At 41.4% G+C, this 23,806-nt stretch overlaps 1 protein-coding gene across 3 annotated transcripts in view; it reads left to right on the plus strand.

The window, feature by feature from the left end:
* The first annotated feature begins 80 nt into the window (after window positions 1–80).
* Window positions 81–23,806, plus strand: part of PPP2R5C (protein phosphatase 2 regulatory subunit B'gamma) — a 194,323-nt gene continuing 170,597 nt past the window's right edge. For 2 of the 3 annotated variants that reach the window (XM_037900956.2, XM_043548548.1), the window contains exons 1-2: window positions 81–257; window positions 2,419–2,484. In XM_037900956.2, coding sequence (XP_037756884.1) covers window positions 231–257; window positions 2,419–2,484 — 93 coding nt within the window. In that variant the 5' untranslated portion in view covers window positions 81–230. The remainder of the gene's footprint in view (window positions 258–2,418; window positions 2,485–23,806) is intronic. The other variant, XM_037900954.2, reaches the window with a different exon arrangement.

Below are 23,806 nucleotides of genomic sequence, written 5' to 3' on the forward strand. Positions count from 1 at the left end.
CGCCCCCTGGCTCACAGAGGGGAGGAGGGGGGAACGTTGAGCCCACGTGACGGGGGACAGCCAATGGCGAAGCGGCGTCCCGGCTGGGCCGGGCGGAGGCAAGGCTGCCGCCGCCGCCGGGAGCTGGAGAAGGGGAAGAGCCTGAGTGGGGCGGGGGAGTCGCTGCGAGGACGCCGAGCGGGGACCCCAGGAGGCCGCGCCGCGCCGCTCCGGCGCCCAACCGACCGGCCATGCCGAATAAAAACAAGAAGGAGAAGGTGAGTCAGCCCGGCCGGGGGCGCCGAAGGCCCGGGCAGCTCCTGGCGGGGCGGGCCGGGGGAGCAGGCCCCTGCGGGAGAGGGGCCCGGGGGCAGAGCCGCTGCGGGGTGGCGAGCTCCGGGCGGGGGTGGGGGGGGAGCTGGGCAGGGTCGGGCTGTGACGGGAGGAGAGGGGCAAGCGCTGGGGCGGGGCCGGTCGATCCGGGCGGAGGCTGCTGAGGCGCTCCGGGGTGCTCCCCGTCGGAGGGGGCGGGGGGCGGGAGCCAAGGAGGGGGCGCTCCCTGCGGGTGGGCGGTGGGCCTAGCCCCGGCGACGCTGCGTCTTCTCGCCCAATTTGTGGGGCCCGATTCGCCTCCATCCGACCCCGGGGAGGGGGAGACCGGGGTTCAGCCGCGCCAGAGAGATCCAGGGGTTCGCGGCGGAGAGGCAGAGGGGATTTATCGGGGGCATGAAGGGGTAATTGCTCGGGTACGGGAGTAGCAGGGGGTGGCTACTGTATCGGGTGTATGTAGGAGGAGTGAGTTGTTAGAGGAGAGCCCTTAATTTGGGGCAAGGTGGGTAGCTCTACTTTGTGTGGGAGGGAGTATTTTTAAAGGGGGGCAGGTCTCTGGGGAGGCTATTTTTAAGGTTTGGCGTCTTCGCAGTTTCTTGGGTAGTTTTATTACTGTAGGTTTCAGAGTAAGAGCCGTGTTAGTCTGTATTCGCGAAAAGAAAAGGAGGACTTGTGGCACCTCAGAGACTAACCAATTTATTTGAGCATAAGCTTTCGTGAGCTACAGCTCACTTCATCGGATGCTGTAGCTCACGAAAGCTTATGCTCAAATAAATTGGTTAGTCTCTGAGGTGCCACAAGTACTCCTTTTTATTACTGTATTGCTTTGATTTATGAATACTGTGCTGCTTGAAGCCATGTTCATAGAAGGACCCCAGAACACTTCACAAGCATTGCTTGGGATTTGCAATCCCCTCCCCAACCAGTGTGGTAACATTGGTTCCATTTTACAAACAAGGCAACTGAGGCAGAGAAGTAGTGATTGCTCTAGGCCACAAAGTGGCCTGAACAGAGTTTTACCTCAAAGGGGAGGAACTGCCAGAGATTCCATAAAAAGAACAGGAGTACTTGTGGCACTTTAGAGACTAACAAATTTATTTGAGCATAAGCTTTTGTGAGCTACAGCTCACTTCATCGGATGCATCAAAGTCCACTGCGGGTTTCACTATTGTTGTTCATTTTACATGGAGGGTGCTCAGATACTAAGATCAAGGCCATGTACAGGAAGAAAACCCTTAAAGGGAGTTAGTGTTAAAGCCAGGAGTCAGAGTAGCAGCTGTGTTAGTCTGTATCAGCAAAAAGAGAAGGCGTACTTGTGGCACCTTAGAGACTAACACATTTATTTGAACGAAAGCTTATGCTCAAATAAATGTGTTAGTCTCTAAGGTGCCACAAATACTCCTTTTCTTAAAGCCAGGAGTGGAATCCAGAGCTTCTGACTTCCATTCTGTGCCTGTTCCACTAGATAGCTTCCTCTAGTCCTTTGATTTCAGGCAGTCTTTTAGCATTTCCCCATCAGTTTAAAATCAGTTGCTCATGGATTTGTCTGTGTCTTATGAATGTATTAATTTTTATGCATTAAAATAAAGATGGCTCACTACTCCAAAAAAGTTTTAGACTATGTTAATGTTTGTATTGCTTTCGTTTCCTTTATCGTGTAGTGAGAGAAATAGGGGCTGGATGTAGTCTAAGTACAGCATTTGAAGTGAGGAGAAACTCTTGGGTTACAGACCTAGCTTTAACACTGGGTTTTAGCCTCTGTTGCAGCTACACAGATGCAAACACCTATATAGACATGGTAGATCAATGTAAACTGTGACTTGCACTGGAACAGCTTACCCGGTTTTCAAAGCTACACTAGGAGCTAAAAACCCAGGGTAGACGAATGCTGATTCTCTGTTGCCTTGTGCATACCATTTGCACTCTGCCTCTGTTTTATTAGATATAAATGAAGATTCATTGATGTAAATTGCTTATTGGTATGTTTTGGAGAATAATAATGTTTCTAAACCAGTTTTGAAGATGAAAAGTGTTAAGTATTTGTGGAATTTCTGATACTGAAATTTTAATAGTATAATAGTTAAATTTATAAATCTCTTTAATTTTCAGGAACCTGCAAAATTGGGAAAAAGTGGAAAAAGTGGTAAAGATGGACAAGATAACCAAGAACATGAGGTAATTATTGCTATAGCATGTAGTCGTCTTTGTGAGAATATTTGGGAAGACTTTTCTAGAGTATTTATAATCTTTCCCACATTGATATAACTTAGAGATGGCAGAGGCTTGTTTTTTTTGGAAACCATTAGAACTCCTTTGACAGGAAAGATGTTTTACAAAGCTGCATACAACTTTTGGAAAGTGCCTTCAAGGGAATTATTCAAAATAAAATATACTATGGTTGGTCCTTGATGACTTGCTTTCTACTCCCAACAGCTCCTCTTTTTCCTCCACTGATGACCTCTGTCTGTCAGCTACTGTAGGCATGTATCTTTTACTCCTGGGGGAATTCTGTGCTCAACGTTTAAGCCCCCCACAGATTTCCCTGCAGAAAAATGACTTTCTGATGTGGAAGCATAGGGAAGCACCCCTCCCCAGCAGTACGGGCATGTTGTTTTGGGTGCGTGGAGCAGCCAGAGGGGAGAGAGATCATTTGGGGGAGCGGGGAAGCGGTGTGGGTCAGGGACGCCCCAGCCAGTGGCTTCTACCGTGCGCTGGGCTCAGCTACTAGTCCTGACTGAGTTGGAGCGAGGGAGGATGGGACTTGCTCGGGTCAGAATTACCTGCTAAAATCTACCTGGCCACAGGAAGCTCTGCACACATCCACACCTTGCTTCCTGCTCCCCTGTCTGCTGAAGCCCCACCCCCCTGCATCCGGAATCCCCTCGAATGTGCCCCTCTGGACCAGGACAGCCCCCCACATTAGAACCCCCACCCTGAAGAGACCCACCCCTTCTGCACCTGGACCACCTCGTTGAGCCCCCAGACCCCACCCCACTGAGTCTCAGCCAGCTGCACCCAGACCTCCATTCCCCCAGCATCCAGGCCCCCCGCACCCAGACCTCCCAGGCCAAGCCCCATTCCCTCACACACCCAGACCCTCCCTGCTGAGCCCCTTCACCTGAACCCTCCTGCAGAGTCCCATTTCCTCTGTACCTGGAACCCTCCAACGAGCCCTTGTGCATCCAAATCCCCACTGCACCTGAACCCCCCCACTGAGATTGCCCCACCCAGAACCCTCTCACCCCACACAGAGCCCCTCCCCACTTGGATCCTGCTGGGCTGAGCCCGCCTGCCCATACGTGGTGCGAAAGGGCAAGGCTCCAGGGTGTTTCTGGGGCAGGTCCAACCCTTGTGCCATGTCAGGGTCGGGTGCAGCCTCACAGCTGAATCCAAGTTTGTTGGGGGGGGGGGGGGGGGAGGAGGGGGGTGCGGTGTGCGGTGGCAGCTAAGGGTGATTTCCCAGCTCTGTGCAGCTGTTGGCCTGTGCTCCCCAGTGCCATGCTGGAGCCTCCATGTTTGTTTATTGACAAATAACATTTGCAGAATTAAAAACCTTGTGTGTAGAATTTTTTTTTTTTTTGGCACAGAATTCCCTCAGGAGTAATCTTTCCTTCCTCTAACCCTTTCGTCAGGTAAAGGGCTTGTCTTTTTCTTTTAAGGTGCCCCAGTTTTTCAGCTGTTACGTCGTCTTCTCTCTGTTGCCAATAGCTCTTCTTTCATGAACTGATTGCTACTCCATCTCTTTCAAGTGGCAGTGGCCTCTTCCAAGCTGTCAAGCGATCCTAGACTTGTGTAACAGTCTTGTTCATTGGCTGCTACTTTTTTCTCGACTTTTCCTATGGGAGGGATTGCTAGTACTTTGGAAGGTAGAATTAGAATTCAAAATGACCTTGATAAATTGAAAAATTGTTCTGAAATAAACAAGATGAAATTCATTAAGTGAAAAGTAGAAGAAAAAGATCAAATGCACAACTTCAAATGGGGAATAACTGAGTAGGTGATGGTAATGCTGAAAAGGATCAGGGAGTGTAATAGATCACAAATTGAATATCAGTTGTACAATCTGATACAGTTGCTAAAAAGGCTAATATCATTCTGGGTATATTAACAGGAGTGTTGTATAATACAAGGGAGATAATTGTCCTGATCTGCTCAACACTGGAGAAGTCTCAATTTGATTTGTGTCCAGTTCTGGATGCCACACTTCAAGAAAGACATGGACAAATTGGCGAGAGTCCAGAGAAGAGCAACAAAAATGATAAAAGGTTTAGGAAACCTGACCTATGAGAAAAGGATTGAGAAGGGACCTGATAAGTCTTCTAAACTGTTAAGGGCTGTTATAAAGAGGACAGTGATCAGTTGCTCTCCAGGTGCACTGAAATTAGAACAAGAAACAATGGGCTTAATTTGCAACAAGGGCGGTTTAGGTTAGATATTAGGAAAAATTGTCTCAGCCCTGGTCTACACTGCGGGGGGTCGACCTAAGCTACGCTGACTTCAGCTACGCGAATAGTCGACCGCTGTTGCTCCCCCGTCAACACCGCTTCCGCCTCTCGCGAGCTGGAGTTCTGGAGTTGATTGGGAGCATGTTCGGGGATTGATTTATCGCGTCTAGACGAGACACAATAAATCGATCCCCGATAGATCGATCCGGCAGGTAGTGAAGACCTGCCCTAATTGTAAGGATAGTTAAGAACTGGAATAGGCTTCCAACAGAGATTTTGGAATTTCCGTGGCTGGAGGTTTTTAAAACAGGTTAGGCAAACACCTGTCAGGTATGATGTAGGTATATGTGGTGCTTCCTCAACACACAGGCGTGTACTAGATGATCTCTGGAGGACTCCTTCTGCCTTACATTTCTATAATTTTTAAAACCATACACTGAATTGTTCCACTTCTGACTGACAATTCTGCTGTTATTGCTTTTGTTCCTCTCTCTTGCTGCTTCACTTTTACCTTTGTCAACCAGCTAGATGTGATGGCTTCAAATGGGTCAATTAAATTGCTACTCATTCTCCTTCCCACACTTCCTAGAGACCTAGCATTACATAGAATCTTTCCATTTGGAAATTTCAAACTCTGTTTGAGTAGGTTTGGCATTGACACATTTTAGGGAATTTCAAGTCTGAAAAACCGCTTCACTGAAAAGCTCATGCACTTCTATAGTCTTGTTTGTAAATGTCTTAGTTCAAACATTTGTTTCTCTGCTGTGTAAAAAGAATATTTTTGCCCTCCTTTCATTCCCAACCAAGAATTATGACACACAGGAAGAGTATGTATTTTTATTTTTACCTTGGGAAGCAAATATATTTCTTGTGAGCTTCACTGAGTTTTCATTTTTTGTCATGAGCAGAAAGGCACTATAAGATACATATTATCGGGGTCAGTTTATTTATAGCTAACCACTGAGTAATCTAGTCATAATGTGCTTGTTGATGAATTCATGTTGAGTTGTGATTTGAAGTTTGGTGAAGGGAAATAATACTTCAGCTATTAGAGTGAAGCCTTCATCAGTATGAGATCAAATCTACAGCAGATTATGCAAGTCAATGAATACTCTGAATCTCCCTTGTAAATTGGTTTGACCCCTGTATATTTAACTTAATACCATATAATTGAAGAACTGTTACCTTTTCATTGGGGTTGCAATTTATAAGCAATTATAAAACCTATCTTTGTCATAAGTGTTGTCTTAATATTAAATCTCTGTGCTGTTTTAGCTTAGTTATACTTACTGTGGGGGTTTCAGGATACTTCTAAGTGACAACTGTTGCTGAGAATAAAGCTAGTGCACTGTTTCATTTTTTTCTCATTTGGTACCTTTTGCTATGGACAAACTATGGAAATGAAAGTTCTCAACATTAAATAAGGGATGAGGCATTTCAAATAGTGGATGGAAATGTAATTTTCTTTCATGATTTCTTACTGTATTTGCTAATTTATTTGATCTGGATTACTTTTACATTTAAAAAAAAAAAAAAAAAAAAAGCTACCTGGCAGGTGAATTTTTCGGGGAAGAGCATGCTACAGCTCTTGTGTGTTACCTCCTGGTGGCACCTATTGTGAAGTATTATGTGAAGGAGCAGCACAGGCACAATCCTATGTTACTGAAAATTCTTCATGGTGAAAGAGGGAGAATAGGATGGGGAAGGGACCGTAACAAGGATGTGGCCTGAACATAAGATGTGCTTAGCATCTTCAGTCTACAAGGTAAAGCCACAAGAAAAATCTTGAAAACCCGAACACTTACTTGACTGTTATAGCAGCTTTATTGACAGAATATTTGTACATCTTGTAATATGAGAGGATAGTGTTGCAGATTTAACATTTTAAGGCAAATAACTAACCAAGATGTATACTAATCTGCTGTATGCATGCATAGAAGGGAATCTGTCAACATATTGAAGACTTGGTTGTTTCATGAGGTTATATTGATTTGTAGTAAGAGGTATATAACTTATGTGCTGAATTTCCCCAAAAAATAGACTTTCTGGAGGAGATTTTCATGTAGGTTATCCTAGAATTTAACATAAAAGGAGTGTTTCTGTGAAGTACAACCCTTATTTCAGTATCTACCTCTGGCTAATAGATGTTTGAGATAAATAGATATTTAAATCCTTCTCTAGACCACCAACAGATTTAGAAATGCACTGACATATGTTGTTTTTTCAAGTGAATTTAATGCATGTGAAAAATGCCAGATTGCGGGGACTAGAGACTGTCCTCTGTTCAAAGAACAGGGACAACACAAGTAGCAATGGCCCACAAATATTTTATTTATAGGTGTTTCTGTAGTGCTTATCTGAACACATGATGATTTGGACTTTTATAGCATTTTTTTCATCATGGATCTCAAAGTGATTTATGAAAATGAGTAAGCATTATCCCCATCATACAGTTTAGAAAACTTAGGCATGGAGGGCCAGAAAAGCAACTTTCCTAAGGTTGTGCAGAAAATGCTATCTGAAATGACTATTACAACAACCCAGGTCTCTAGTGTGTTAACTTTGTCCAATCCACAACAACCGTGCCTCTCAAATGTACTTCAACCCTGACATAGGGCAATTTTAGAAATACCAGGAATAGTCTAGTCTCTGGTTTTGTTGGTCACATATGGATTGTGATCTTGATTTCTAAGGGCTTGTCTACACTTGAAATGCTGCAGCTCTTGGTTGTAGACACTGCCTACACCTGTGGGAAGGGTAATTCACCTTCCTGAGAGGCTGTAGCTAGGTCAACAAATGAATTCTTCTGTCAGCCTAGTGCTGTCTATGCAGGGGGTTAGGTTGGCTTAACTGTGTCACTCAGGGGTGTGGATTTTTCACACCCCGAGCGATGTAGCTGAGTTGACCTAACTTTTTAGTGTAGATCAGGCCTAAGCTTTGAAGGATTGGAGTGTTGTATTTGACATCTTTTCTCCCATGTGTTTTTCAAGTGTCTGAGTTAAATGTGTTAACAAAAAAAGCAAATACTTTAAACAGCCTGAATAAAAATCACTTTCCTCACTTTTAGGGTAGATCCAAAAGCTCATTTATCCACAAGCTTTGAGTTAAGAATACATCATCATAGATTTGGGATGGGGATGAGTAATTCTGAATCTGTATGTAACAACTACATTTCAAAAATGAGGATTGGGCATCAGGACATCAAAACCTGTCAAGTGATTCAGACTAACCCATGTCATCAATAACTGTTGGGAGACTGGGGTATTTTACAGTTAAAATGTCACCGACATTTAAAACTTTTATTTAAAGAACTGGTATTGCAAAATAGAAGGGAAAATATGATTGTTTCCACCTGAATGTTGTGTTGCATACAAAAAAACATACTAGAAGAAAATTGTTACGCTTGGAAAGTAAAGCACTCGGAAGTTAGGAAATACTTGAATTAAGGTTGTCTTGCTACCTTAATTTGGCTCTCTTGTGCATATGCATTATTTTAATCTTTTAATTACATGTTCACATGATATTTTTTCCCCCCAAACCTCTGCCTCGTTCAGTATATAGTATGAATGGTGCTCACTGAGTGGGTAACTATTCAATCACAATTAAATTAATCACAGTGACTTGGTGGGATAGTTCACATGACTGGAATGTTGGTATAAAAGGGTACAACTTGTTCAGGCAGGGAAAAAAAGGAGGAGTTATTGCCTTGTATAGCAAAGATAAAAGTGGGAGGCAGACATGTTGACAGTCTCTGGGTAAGGATAAAATGGGTAAAAAACAAGGGTGATGTTACAGTAGGAGTCTACTGCAGCTCACCTAACCATGAAGAAGTGGGGTGTGACACTCTGTACCTCAAAGTAGCACCCTGGAACCCCAGTATTCATCTCTGTGATATTATGATATGTTTTGTACAAAGTATGCCTTGTGAGGTATCATTTTAAGTTTTGATATGTTGAACATTAATATCCTGTTTGATTGTATATGCTATCATTATATGTGAAGTTATGAAGCATTGCCAGCCAACATTTCAGTTGCAACAAAGGACCAGCCGCAAATGTGCTGTTGGCCCATTAAAGGGAATCCACTCTCCCAATGGCCATCTCAGAGACAGCATGTTTTCAATGGAGACTGCTTGCTCAATGGGGCCTGCCTGATCCCCATATCACAGCAAAGATTTTTCGATCAAGCTGGAAGAAAATATAAAAGAGGTAAAGTGACCTCATCACTTGGCTTCTTTCTCCTCATCTCAGCACCTGGAGGAACATCTGGAAGACACAGACTTTGAACTGGGGATGGGTGGTTGCAGACGGGAAGGTAATCCCAGCCTGTGTATTAAGGATGCTTGTACTGTTTGTCAGGGTCAGAAAAGCTGTATGATTCAACTCTTGCTTAGACTAAAACTTCACGATTTAGAAAGCATGTTTGCTTTTTATTTTTTTAAGGTAACTACCTCTGACCATAATGCATCACTTATCACTTAAAACCTATTTTTCTGTAGTTAATAAATCTGTTTGTTTTATGTTTCACCTAAAACAGTGTTTTGGTTAAAGTGCTTGGGAAATGTCAGCTCAGTTTACAAAGGCTAGTGGTGTGTCCATTCCACACTGAGGGAGTGGCAAACTACTTAATGAACTTGCACTGCCGGGGGGCCTTGAGCAGTGTAAGACGGTACAGTCCTGGGGTATAGGGCTGGAGCTGGCGGGAATTGGATGGAGCCTTTCTGTTGATGGTTCGTGAGTGACTAGGAGATCATTCATGTAACTCAGTTGGGTGTGTCCCTGCCTGTGGATGTCTGTGTAACCTGTAAAAAAACAAAAACAAAAAACCAAACACGGAGTCTGGTGGCACCTTAAAGACTAACATTTATTTGGGCATAAGCTTTCGTGGGTAAAAAAACACTTTTTGAAAAAGAGTTGGTGGGATCAGGGGGCAGGGCTGGCCTTCAGGGGTGGGCCACCCAGGCAACTGCACACGGGCCCGCCGGGGTCAAGAAGATGCTGAAAGAAGCTGGTGTAGAGTTGGAAACTGCTCCTGGCTGGCATAGGTGGTGGTGGTGGGGGGTGTATGCCCAGATGTGTCCCTGTTTCCTCCTGGTGGAGGAACATGGGGGAAGGAGGGAAGACAAGCAGTGACACACAGCTACTGCTCACCCCCCTCCTCATAATGTTCCTCTGCACCCCTTCCCTCCCCGGGGACTGTGAGGTGGGGGGAGAAATACCAAATGCTCCATGCATTCAGGTCACTTCCCCACCTGGGCTGTGCTGGGAGGCAAGCATCAGGAGCTGCTGCTCTCCTGCCCTCCCCTTATACAGCCCAGATGGGGAAAGTGATCTGGATGCAGGGAGCCTGGATGTTGCTCCTTGCCCTTCCCCGTCCCAGCCCTCTGGGGGTGTGCAGAGGAGCAGTGTTCTGCGGGGGAGAGAGCAGCAGTGCCATCTTTTCTGTGTATCTAGGTCAGTTTCCGCATGTGGGCTCGGGAGGTGCAGGGGTGGGGAGCCCATGGGGGTTTGGGGCAATGTGGGGGGCTGTGCCGTGGGGGGCCAGATTAACCAAAATACAAGTTAGCCCAGGATGCCATTTTCTCTAACGCCAGTTTTGGGATGCTCAGCAGTCCAGGTTGCACCCTGGAGACCCTGTCATAGTGAGTGAGGCTTTTTTTTTTTTAAAACAACTAACAAAATCGTCCAAAGAACAGGACTTGGTGGTGGACTTCAGCTACCCAAACTTCTGTTTGGAAAATAATAGAACAGGGTACAGATTATCCAACGAGTTTTTGGAATGCATTGGAGACCACTTTTTATTACAGAACATAGAGTGAATAGGGGAGAGGGTGTTCTAGATTTTATTCTGGTAAATAGGAAGGAACTGGTTGAGAATTTGAAGGTGGAAAACAATTTGGGTGAAAGTGATTATGAAGTGATAGTTCATGATTTTAAGGAACGTTAGGAAGGAAAACAGCAGAATGAAAACAATGGACTTCAAGGAGGCAGACCAGGAAACTCAGAGAATTGATAGGTAAAGTCCTGTGGAAGCAAGTCTAAGGGGAAAAAAAAAGAGTTTAGGGGGGTTGGTAGGTTTTTTTAAAGAGACATAGTTAAGGGCACAAGAGAAAACTATGCAAAGGTGTAGGAAAGATAGGAAGTATGGTAAGAGACCATACTGGCTTAACCTGGAGATCTTCAATGACCTGAAACTCAGAGTCATATTACAAAGAGGAAAGTACACCAAATTACGAAGGATGAAAATATGTATAAAACAAAAAATACAAGTATGTAGGGGACAAAATTGTGCACCTTGGCCTTTCTAATGTGATTAAACGGGATAGGGACATAAAAGGTATCAAGAAAAGATTTTACAGATACATTAGAAGCAAGAGGAAGACCAATGACAAAAGTAGGCCCATTATTCAATGAGAAGGAAAAGGCAATAACAGAAAACATCAATGACTGAAGTGTTAAATGCCTTTTTTTGTTTAAGTTTTCACCAAAATGGTTAGCAGAGATCGGATGATTAACAGTGAACATCAGTGTAAGTGGTGTAGGATCTGAGGCGAAAATAGAGAGAGAACAAGTTAAGAGTTACTTAGGCTTTGTATACACTGTGTAACTTACAACAGCACAGCTGTGTTGCTGTAAGATCTCCTGTGCAGCTGCTCTTTGCCAGCAGGTGAGAGCTCTCCTGCTAGCAAAATAAAACCACCCCCAATAAGCAGTGGTAGCTTTGCCGGTGGGAGAACATCTCCCGCTGACAAAGCGCTGTCCAAACCAGCGCATTTCATTAGTAAAACTTTTGTCAGTCAGGGGGGTGTTTTTTCATTGCCTTGACCGACAAAAGTGTTACCAAAAAAAGTGCTGTGTAGACAAATCCTTAGACAAGCAAGTTAAATGTCTTCAAGTTGGCAGAGCCTGACAAAATACATCCTAGAATACTTAAGGAACTGGCTGAAGAGATGTCAGCCATTAGTGTTTATCCTTGAGGACTTGTGCAAGACAGGAAGGAATGCAGGGACTGGAAGTGTCTTAATATAGTACCTGCCTATAAAAAGGGGTATAAGGACAACCCGGGGAATTATAGACCAGTCAGCTTAACTTTGATACCCAGAAAGATAATGGAGCAAATAATCAGACAATCAATTTGCAAGCACCTAGAAGACGGTAAGTTAAGTAACAGTCAACATAGATTTGTCAAGAACAAATCACGTCAAACCAACCTAATATCCTTGGTTGACAGGGTAACAAGCCTTGTGCGTGGTGGGGAAGGGGAAGCAGTAGATGTGGTACATCTCAGCTTTAGTAAGTCTTGGGGTACTGTCTCACATGATCTTCTCATAAGCAAAGCAGAGCAATATAGCATAGATGAACCTGCCATAAAGTGGGTGCACATCTGATTTTAAAACCATACTCAGAGTAGTTATCCGAGGTTCACAATCAGTCTGGAAGGGCATATTGAGTGAGGTCCCACAGAGCTTTGTCTGGGTCTGGTTCTATTCAATATCTTCATAAATGATTTGGATAATGGCATGAAGAGTACACTAGTGGTTTGTGTGATACTAAGCTGGGAGGGATTGCAAGCATTTTGGAGGACAGGATTAGAATTCAAAATGATCTTGACAAACCGCAGAAATGGTCTGAAATAAATAGGATGGAATTCAGTAAGGACAAATGCACTGTATTACACTTAGGAAGGAATAATCAATTGCACAAATACAAATTGAGAAATGACTGCCTAGGAAAGAGTACTGCAGAAAAGATCTGGGGGTTATCGTGGATCACAAACTTACATTGTTGATTCATTTATACCGTTGCAAACAAAAAACAAACATTATTCTGGGATGTTAGCAGGACTATTGTAAGCAAGACATGCGAAATAATACTTCCAGTTTACTCAGCACTGATAACAACTCAATTGGAATATTGCGTCTGGTTCTAGACACCACACTTCAGGAAAGATGTGGACAAATTGGAGGAAGTCCAGCAGAGAGCAGCAAAAATGATTTAAGGTCTAGAAATCATGACCTATGAGGAAAGATTTGAGAAAAATAAACACCCCAAAACCAACAACCTGGGTTTGTTTAGTCTGTTGAAGAGAAAACTGGGGTGGGTGGGGACATAAGTGTTTAAATATGTTAAAGGTTGCTCTAAAGAGGAGGGCGATAAATTTTCTCCTTAACCACTGAGGACAGGACAAGAAATAATGGGCTTACATTGCAGCAAGGGAGAGTTAGGTTAGACAGTAGGAAAAATTTCCGAACTGTAAGGATAGTTAAGCACTGGAACAAATTACCTAGGGAGTTTGTGGAATCTCCATCATTAGAGGCTTTTAAGAACACCTGTCAAGGATGGTCTAGGTCAGGGATCTCAAACTCAAATCACCACGAGGGCCACATGCAGACTAGTACATTGGCCCGAGGGCCACATCACTGAAACCTTTTTGTACAACGATACAAAAGTTTGAGACCCTTGGTCTAGATAACACTTAGTCATGCCTCAGTGCCGGGGACTAGATTGGATGTCTTATCGAGGTCCCATCCAGTCCTACATTTCTACAGTTTCTGTGATTTCTTATCATTTAATGCATGGCCCTATGCATAATTTATTGCAAACCATCTAAACGCTTCAGTGAATACAGAATTATATATTTCTTCATAGGCTTTTCTATGGTGCTTCATTATTGCATTTGAGTGCTTTACAAACATTCATGAATTTACTTTCACAGTGCCCCTGTGATATATGTGGGTGGCATTATCCTTGTTTTACGGATGGGGAACTGAGGCACAGATTAAAGCCATTATTAAATTAGATTAAAGATTATCAGAAGTTTCCTCTAATTCTGGGTGCCCAATTTGAAAAGCCTAGAATCTGATTTTTCAGAGTGCTTTGTGTTTTATAGCACTTCATATAGCACTTTTATAGCACTCCAGACTATAGCTCCCATTGATATCAGGTGCAGTTGGTAAATCTGACCGCAGGTGTCTCAGGTTGGGTACCTAGAGTACGAGGAATACACAGTAGCTACCTATGACCGGTTTGGTTTGTAATTTGAATAGCCTTGGCTAGCAGTTCTGTAGCAGATTCAAGGATAGAGTCCAGTTCTCCAGGATTGCATTCAGCTGCCTTGACCATAAGACCGTACTTTCTCTTCTTGTCTTTCCCTGCTTGGTTTACCACACACCTTCCAACCTCAACAAACGAGGCAGGGATCCTACACACAAGTTGCTTTCACTACACAACCTTGATTCATCCCCAGAGTACTGTCCAGCCTATGTGCTTAATGAGTCAGAAGTCTTTTGGAAAAAGTAATGTGATCATGTAACTACTATATCATAATGTATACACACAGACCAAATTCTGGAATTTGTTAACTTTTGAACACTTGACTTTGTCACCTTAACCTTCTTTTAATGTTGTTTATGTAATTTCCTAAGTTTTTTTTTAAATACGCGGAGTATTGTTTGCTCACATGGGTTATCGGTAAGGTTGAGATCTTTAAATCCACAACACAGTCCTCTGCCTCTTGAGCTAATAGTCACTGGTAGCAGTAGAAGGCTCATTTCATCTATGGACCGGCTGCCACTTGAGGGGATGGAGACACGTACTTTGCCAGCAGATTTCACGGAGCTAATCGCTATGCAGCAAAGAGATGCTGAGACTCAGGGATAATGGGTTCAATTGTTCAGTTATAGGTTTTGTGGGGAGGATGCTGTTGTGTGTATACTTTTTCCCCCACTTCTTGTTCCTCTCCACTTTTCATTCAGTTTTAGGTTGAATCCTCTTTCTCCTCTGTGCTGCCTGGTTGCCAGGAGGCGAGCACTGAGATACAGTAGAGACAATATCCCTGCTCTCAGTTCTGTGCCCAGCACCACAGTGGCTGCTGGAGCAACAGTTGAAGGGAAGATCCTGCTCAGCTCCTGTAGCTTGAGGTTGGAGAGTTTTATTATTTATTTTTATTGCCATAGTGCCTAGAGATCCAGTCTTGGGCTAGGTGCTATACAGACATTGAACAAAGACTGTCTCTGCCCCAGAGAGTATATGGTCTAAATATAAGACAAGGACAACTGGTATGCAAATGAGTACAGGGAAACAATGAGAGAACATTGGTCAGCATGATCCTATTCTCTTTTTCCTGGAAGATTGAGAACTGGTAGGATGACAGAGATACCCTACAAGTGCAACCTGATAGGGAAAGTGGTCTTTATCTAGGCTACTTAAAACTCTGGTGTACCTTTGTTTGCTTTGGTTTAATACTAATTTACTTCAAATGCCTGAGAAACATTAGGAGAGGTTTGTGTGTGGGTGGAGAAGTCTGAATATTTAATTCTGACAGTTCAAACACGGGATGAGAGTTTACATGATGCTCAATCCATATCTGACCTTTGATAGCAGAGCCAGAGGAAACCTGACTTTAATATTCCTGATATTTTTAATGTTAAGTGTAAGTGTGTGTGTTTGTGTGTGAGCCACACATACACACAGCTTGCTCGCTCGCTTATGGCTTCTTCATATATCTTAAACAAAAAAAGAACAAACCCATTTTTTTTCCTTTGCAGGTCACCATTAACTGTTGCAGTAGCATAAAAGTATCCTGTTTGGATAGTTATTCTACAGTTTAATGCATTCACTGTAATCATGTCAGAACAATTTAATCTATTAATCATAATTATGCGAAATATATGTGTAGTTGCCTAATAGACTATTAATTTTTTTGCATTGAGTTTTCCCCCTGAAAAATTCAAAAATCATAATAATGCAGTGGGCAGACATCTAAATATAGCAATTACTGTCAATATTAGGGCATATAAATTAAAATGTAGAAGCCTATTGCTGTATGCTTTGCTTGCAATGCTATCTTTGGCTGATCACTTTGTTTTAAAAAAATATTCTGAGCTTTTTTCTAGCTGTTAAAACAGCAGGTATGGTATGTTTGTTGGGATTTTTTTTCTCACCTTAAACATAAGATAACATAAAAATGGACGTTCTGGGTCAGGCCAGTGGTGTAGCTAGCTCAGTATCCTGTCTTCCAACAGTGGATGGTGCCAGATGCCTCAGAGAGACTGGACAGAGCAAAGCAATTTATCGAGTGATTGTCCACCTTCGTCCAATCCCAACTTCTAGCAGTCAGCTGTTTAGGGACACCCGAGAATGGGGTTGCATCCATGACCATCTTGGCTAGTAGTATTGATGGACCTATCCCCCATGAACTTCTCTAATCCTTTTTGGAACCCAGTTATACTTATGGCCTTCACACCATCCCCTGGCAGTGAGTTCTACGGGTTGACTATGTGTTGTGTGAAGAAGTACTTCCTTATGTTTGTTCTCAGCCTTCTGCCTATTAATTTAGTGGGGTGACCCCTTGTTCTTGTTTACACCTTCCCCTATTCACTTTCTCCACACCATTCATAAGTTTATAGACCTCTATCATATCCCCTTCTAGTAGTCTCTTTTCCAAGATGAAGAGGCTATCTTTTTAATCTCTCCTCATGGAAGTTGTTCCATAACCTTAATCATTTTTTGTTGCCCTTCTCTGTACTTTTTCCAGTTCGAGTGTATCTTTTTTGAGATGGGGTAGTTAAAACTGCATTCAGTATTCAAGGTGTGGATATACCATGGATTTATATAATGGCATTATGATATTTGCTGTTTTATCTATCCCTTTTCTAATGCCATTGTTTTGCTTTTTTGACAGCTGCTGCACATTGAGCAGATTTTTTTTCAGAGAACTATCCATGATGATTCTAAGAGTTCTTTCTTAAATGGTTATCTCTGATTTAGACCCCATCATTTTGTATGTGTGGTTGGGGTGATGTTTTATGTTTTGCAGTATGCGTTAGTTTACATTTATCAGCATTGAATTTCATCTGCCATTTTGTTGCCTGGTCTCCCAGTTTTGTGAGATTCCTTTGTAACTCTTCACAGTCAGCTTTGGACTTAATTACTGTATATACTCGTTCATAAGCCAAATTTTTTTAGTAAAAAAGGGAAGCACCAGAGAAGGGGTATAATGGGTATAGAGGGAGGAGAGGCGGGACACAGCCCCTCCCCCAAACAGAAGGGGCAAGGAGAGGCAGCGCAGCCAGCAGAGCTAGAAGGGAAGAGGCAGGGCCAGAATCTCTCCGCTTCTGGCCACGCTGCTTTACCACCGGCATCTGAAGAAGCTGCAGCTCCGGGGCTGGCAGGCTGTAGCCGTGCTGCTTGGCCCCGCCTCCCAGAGCAGGCTGCAGCCGTGCTGCCCGGTTGCAGCCCGCCAGAGTAGCTCCAGCCAGGCCAGAGACATCCTCCCCAGCTAAGGTGGGAAGGGATGGGTTGGGGAGAGTGTGGGGATCCTGGGCTAGGGGTGGGGTCATGTGGGGGGTTGTCACAGGGGTTACTCCCCTGACCCCCAGCTTCTCCCCCTCCAAAAATTTCCCCACCAGTTGCTGTTCGGGCCCTCAGAGTAAGCAGCTGGTGCGCCAGGACACTTTGTTTACTTAGGTTTACCTCCGTGCCTGTAGACGCTCGAGGTAAACAAACCATCTCGGCCCGCAAGCGGCTTATCCTGATGGCCCGGGAGCCAAAGTTTGCTGACCCCTGAATTATAGGGTCGGCTTATGAATGGGTCATAAAAATTTTCCATTTTTACTTATCCATCTTGGGGGGAGGAGGGGTCGGCTTATAAATGAACCATCTTATGATCGAGTATATATGGTATCTTGAGTAATTTTTGTATTGTCTTCAAACTTCATCACCTCACTGTTTACCCCCTTTTCTAGATCGCTTATGACTATGTTAAATGACACTGGTCTCACTACAGATCCTTGGGGGCCCAGCCCTGCTAATTACCTCTCTCCACTGTGACAACTGGCCATTTATTCCTACCCTTTGTTTCCTATCTTTTAACCAGGTTTCAGAGTAACAGCCATGTTAGTCTGTATTCGCAAAAAGAAAAGGAGTACTTGTGGCACCTTAGAGACTAACCAATTTATTTGAGCATAAGCTTTTGTGAGCTACAGCTCACTTCATCGGATGCATACTGTGGAATGTGTAGAAGATCTTATTATATACACAGAAAGCATGAAAAAATACCTCCTCCCACCCTACTCTCCTGCTGGTAATAGCTTATCTAAAGTGATCACTCTCCTTACAATGTGTATGATAATCAAGTTGGGCCATTTCCAGCACAAATCCTTGCAACAAAGCCCGTTGCCAACTGTGCCCTCATATCTATTCAGGGGACACCATCACAAGGCCTAATAACATCAGCCACACTATCAGAGGCTCGTTCACCTGCACATCCACTAATGTGATATATGCCATCATGTGCCAGCAATGCCCCTCTGCCATGTACATTGGTCAAACTGGACAGTCTGTACGTAAAAGAGTAAATGAACAGAAATCAGATGTCAAGAATTATAACATTCATAAACCAGTCGGAGAACACTTCAATCGCTCTGGTCACGCGATTACAGACATGAAAGTCGCTATTTTACAACAAAAAAACTTCAAATCCAGACTCCAGCGAGAAACTGCTGAATTGGAATTCATTTGCAAATTGGATACAATTAACTTAGGCTTGAATAGAGACTGGGAGTGGCTTAGTCATTATGCAAGGTAGCCTATTTCCCCTTGATTTTTCCGACCCCCCCCCCCCCCCCCCAGACGTTCTTGTTAAACCCTGGATTTGTGCTGGAAATGGCCCACCTTGATTATCATACACAATGTAAGGAGAGTGGTCACTTTGGTTAAGCTATTACCAGCAGGAGAGTGAGTTTGTGTATGGGGTGTGTGTGTGTGTGTGAAAACCTGGATTTGTGTTGGAAATGGCCCAACTTGATTATCATACACATTGTAAGGAGAGTGATCACTTTAGATAAGCTATTACCAGCAGGAGAGTGGGGTGGGAGGAGGTATTTTTTCATGCTTTCTGTGTATTTAATAAGATCTTCTACACGTTCCACAGTATGCATCCGATGAAGTGAGCTGTAGCTCACGAAAGCTTATGCTCAAATAAATTGGTTAGTCTCTAAGGTGCCACAAGTACTCCTTATCTTTTAACCAGTTACGGATCCATGAGAGGTCCTTCCTGTTATCCCATGACTGCTTATTTTGCTTAAGAGCCTTTGGTGAGGGACCTTGTCAAAGGTTTTCTGAAAGTCCAAGTACACTATACTATATCCACTGGATCATCCTTGTCTGCATGTTTGTTGACACCTTAAAAGAATTCTAACAGATTGGCATGGCATAATTTCCCTTTTACAAAATTCATGCTGATTCTTCCTCAGCATAAGAGAATATGAATATAAACTATTTTTTGGATAGTGTCCAAGTTTCAAAACTTTATACCATACTCTAGTTGACTTTTTTGGGGGGAAAGGGGTAAGGGAAGGATTGGCTTCCTCTGTATCTGTGTTTTTAAGTTGATATCAGAATTTGTTCAATGAAACACTACTTAATCTCGTTTTTACCTTAATTGCCTTAATAGTGATAAGTAATCCAAGAAATTCACAGGAACTACTGTTAACAGAAATTCGAAATGAGAGCAGTCCATAACAATTGCATGGAAAGCTGGCTGTGTATAGGTTCTTGCATAGAGATTTTGAGGTAAGCAATTTCCCAGTGTTTCAAGTATCAAGTACCAACAAAGGCTGTTGGCAAGGTTGGCTCCACAGGATTAAAAAACAGCTTTACCAAAATTTTTACAGTTACTGTATTGGTGGGTGGATTTCTAAGAAGAGGTGGCCCAAAAAACTTAATGGGACTTAATTTTGAAAAATAAAACTTCCATTGCTGTGATTGTGTTTACTGATACATTTGTTAGCCACTGATGAAAGAAGTATTTTGTATGCAAACTGCGTACATTACCCGCGTCCTCGCATGTAACTCTTCATCTACAACTACTTATTTCCTTATTCACACAAGAAAAAAATTAAATATTTCACTTATTGTTTTAGGATAACTTGCCATTTTTTGCAGTTAAAACTTGAGGACACTAAATATAATTTTGAAAATATTATAGCTTCAGGATAGGGGTTTATTTCTGAAAATACATGTAAAATGGCACGTGATTAGAAAGAATCTTAGCACATCAGATGCACCGTGAAAAACAATTTTATTCATTTAATTACTAAATCAAAGTAAAAGGGGAAATATATAAAAAGCTAACTCTTTAACAGATGCGTTTTGTAGGAGGCAGTTTTGTTAACTTGTTCTTGTGGCTAATGAAATTGAAATGCATTTGGTGTGCTAGGACTGTTCCTGAGCGTTTTCTGTAAAAATGTCTTTATCAGTTCTAGAACATAGAGGAAAATTAATTTCTTCTTTATATTAAGTACTTTTCAATCTACCGAGACTTCTTTGTGTTTACTGGTATTTTTGGGAGTTTATACCATACTCTAGTTGCCTTTTTGGGAAAGGGGAGTTATACTTTTGTGAATTGATCAAAATCTGGATTGTCAGTTTGTATAAAGGAAATGCTAACATCTTGTTAAGTCCCCTCCTTTTTTGTCAATGTGTAATCCATGTTGCTGAATATCTCCAAAAACATTTTTAGCTGCCTTAATTTCTTGATAAGGCTCTTTGAGGTATGAAAGATGATAGATTTTTATGAACATTTTTCTCTTACTTGTAAAAGTGTCCATGACTAAGGAGGCAATTAGTATAGGTGATAGGTAGTTGCCTCTTTTGGTTAACCAGTGTCTGAAATTAAGTTTGTATTCCATTAAACAAAGTTAATGTAGTAAAACTCCATGTACTATACTGTATTACTAGTTTTAATCTGGTAATTTTGTTTAAACTATTAACTGTCTGAAAGTCTTTTGGCTCCTTTCCCTGCAGATCAACAACAGTGTGGAGTCTGAACTCTGGAAATGCTAAGTGGTTTTAAATGGGCCATGTTAGAGCTTGGACTCTCAAAGCTGTCAGGTGTGATTCTCTAAACTGGGTACAGAATGATACTCCTTATTTTAGCAAAAAAACAAAAAGTTTTAAAACTAAAAGTGTAATTAAACTACATGAGGAGTCCTGGTGGATTGATTTAAATCATAAGTGTTAATTATGATTGAAAACAGCAAGCAAGAAACTTTGATTTAAATCAATTATTTCAATCTTATTTTGCATTAATACTTGTTAGTTATTTTCCTAAAGAGAGGTCCATTCTCCTTGATTAGTATATAACCATTAAAATGTGTTGATTTGCAGCTAAATGTTGCCTTTAGTTAACCAAAGGGTACATTATAATTATTCAAATTTATTTAAACTGTGCAATTGCTTAAAATACATTTATTCAGTTTCTTATTTTTATATTTTATTATGTTAGAAAATGATGAATGAGGCATTTCTTAGTTGCTAAGTGTTTTGTTTTGGCTCCTGGTTTCTGTCAAGCTGCATTTGGATGGACATTGGAATTCACTGCAGAAAAACAGCATTCTAAAATTGTTTGTTAAATAAAACTATCTTACATTTTTTCTCCTGTATCCAGAACCTTAAAGTTTATTGAAACATATTTTACATTTAAAATTGATTTACTAAACAAAGGAAATTTGTAGTTAGTTGATTGAACGGATTGTTTCTGATCACCTTGCCCTTCAAGATTTTAGTCCTAGTAGATTTCATGCTCTCATACCTTGTTTTTATTCAGCGATTGGAAGAGGGAAAACAAGCTTTCCTGTTTTTTCAACTCTCAATTGGATTCTCAGTTTTCAATGAAACTCAGTAGTCCAAATGAAGAAAATATTCTTTTTGCACCTGCTAGCTGAACTGAAATCAAAAGCAATTAAGGCAAAAACATTTCTGTACAACAGAAACTGAAAGTACTTACATTTATAAAAATGTGAATACTGGCTTTGGCTCCATTATAAAGAATGAAAATATTATTGATACTGTAGTACATGGCATTGTGACATTTGTAATTACAGTTCTGTAGTGTACTATATATTGAATTTGGGCAATACATTAAATGAGGGCAGTATGTTAAATAAGTGTCAGAATGTCTTGAGTGAACTACTTTGGCTTTCATTGTAAGATTTCTTTACAGGCTAATTTAATTTGCTTTTAAATGTAATTGCTAAAAATTTACATTTCAATTTGCAAACATCTATTTTAAGATTTTTATATATTTAAATTAGGGGGAAAAGAAGTTCAATGGGTTGAATTGTCACCACATTTTATTCTCTAGTACATATCCAAAGATACCTGAGAACTTCAGCTTCATTACAAATATGCATTGCATAGGATTCATGTATGAAATGTCTCCTGATATTTTACAAAGTACTCAATCCCTAAGAATCCTGAATCCCCTTTCACTTAGCAATAACTGCTGTCGTCTTCCCTGAGTTGACCTTGAGCCAATGACTTATTTATTTTCTGATCTCTTCCAAATAACTAATATTAGGCAATAGCCAAGGCAACTTACAATTAAGCAGCACCTGTGTATGGGTGCTGCTAGGAGGCTGTAAGCTCTCATTATCTCTTCAAATAGTTTTATATGGATGTTGAAGAGAAGAGAGTATGGATTTTTGTGGAACTCTGCAAGAGAGCTTGGAATACAACACATCTGAAGAAAAAGCTATTGCAGTCATCAAATGCAGCTATTTAACAGTTTCTTCCAGTTCAGTGGTTCATCATTCTTTCAACTTTGATAACACATGTTGTTACAGTGTAGGTCTGTTCACTTTTAGCAGTTGGACCAAATGAAGTTGGTTAACCTGCTACTGCTTCAGGATGATGGACTAAGTCCTTTCAGGGCAAGCAGTTGGTCTCATGATTTTAGATTGAGAGTCTCAGGTTAATCCCATCAGACGTGCACTTCTGAAATGCCTCATATCTTCTGCTAATTATTGTGGTTCACATGACTACTGAGTCAATAAACAATCCAGCCTCTTTAGTGGTAAAAACTTTATGCAGAAATAAGAGTGTTAGGGTGTCTTGGCTGTTTCAAGTATAGGCAAGTACATTCTGACCATCTAAATTCCCTGTAGTTTGACTCTTTGTTTTCCCTCCAGAAAAACAACCCACACCTATTGTATAGAGTAGCTGGTACATTCTACCCCAGACGTGGCTGCATTTCAAAAATGGGTGATCAATCCCTAAAATATATAGCTCCTTAAGTATTTTGGCAACCTTCAGGATGATGATTTGCTATATTAAAGTTATTTCCTTTATCAGTGCTGATTTTATTATATAGCAAGTTTAAGGTTGTGTTTTAATTTAGTTCTAAAACTACAGTTTAGAAATAACATTAAGAAAAAGACAACTTGAGTTATCTTAGGAGTGCCAGAGTTCTACTTTACTGTTTCAAAAATAGTAATTTAAATAAAAAGTTAAAGGTCACTTACTCACTTGAACAGGCGAAAATAGGACAAATGCAAGATGGAGAGAATGGGCAAACTCTGCTTTTAGCTAAGTTTCAAGATCTGCTTACACTGTGTGGGCTGTAGGTAAATATAATTTTAATGAAACTTGGCACTTAAATTGAGCTTTTCTCTGACTTTATTTAAAGGAAGCTGGAAACTGCAATTTGTATAGGTACACACACCTTCCTGACAGAGGAAGGAGAGCAATTTCCCCATCTGACAGCTGCCAAATCTAACTCCAAAGTCACAGTGACAATGAACACAGTAAGTTTTTTTAGTAGGGAAGAATCCTGTTAATAATACGCTTACTGTTAATAACACAAATCCAGACTATATCCATTCAAATAACAGATTCTGTTAAAGTTCAACGTGTGCAGTTCACTCTGCTATAGAGTTGTTAGGACAAGAAAGCACTCTTTAGGTCAAAGAGGGGTAAAAATGTGTCTACACATATAATTTCAAGACTACAGCACTAGTTTTAAAAAGCAGAACTATATTTATTCTAAAATTTAGAAATACATTTTGAAAAAATTATATTTTCTATATGAAACTAACAGTAAAACAAATGTCTCATACTGCCACCAACACCTCATTTAATCAAATTTCTTCTTCCACAGCCACAGAAATATTGAAACTGCTATAATTAAATTTTTAAAGTAAAAAAAAATTAATATCTATACAGCGTTTGATCAAAGAAACAGTGGCATTTTCCATTAAGTATTGTCTCAGA

This window comes from Chelonia mydas, chromosome 6 (genome assembly GCF_015237465.2).
Source record: "Chelonia mydas isolate rCheMyd1 chromosome 6, rCheMyd1.pri.v2, whole genome shotgun sequence".
NCBI classification, from domain to species: domain Eukaryota; kingdom Metazoa; phylum Chordata; order Testudines; family Cheloniidae; genus Chelonia; species Chelonia mydas.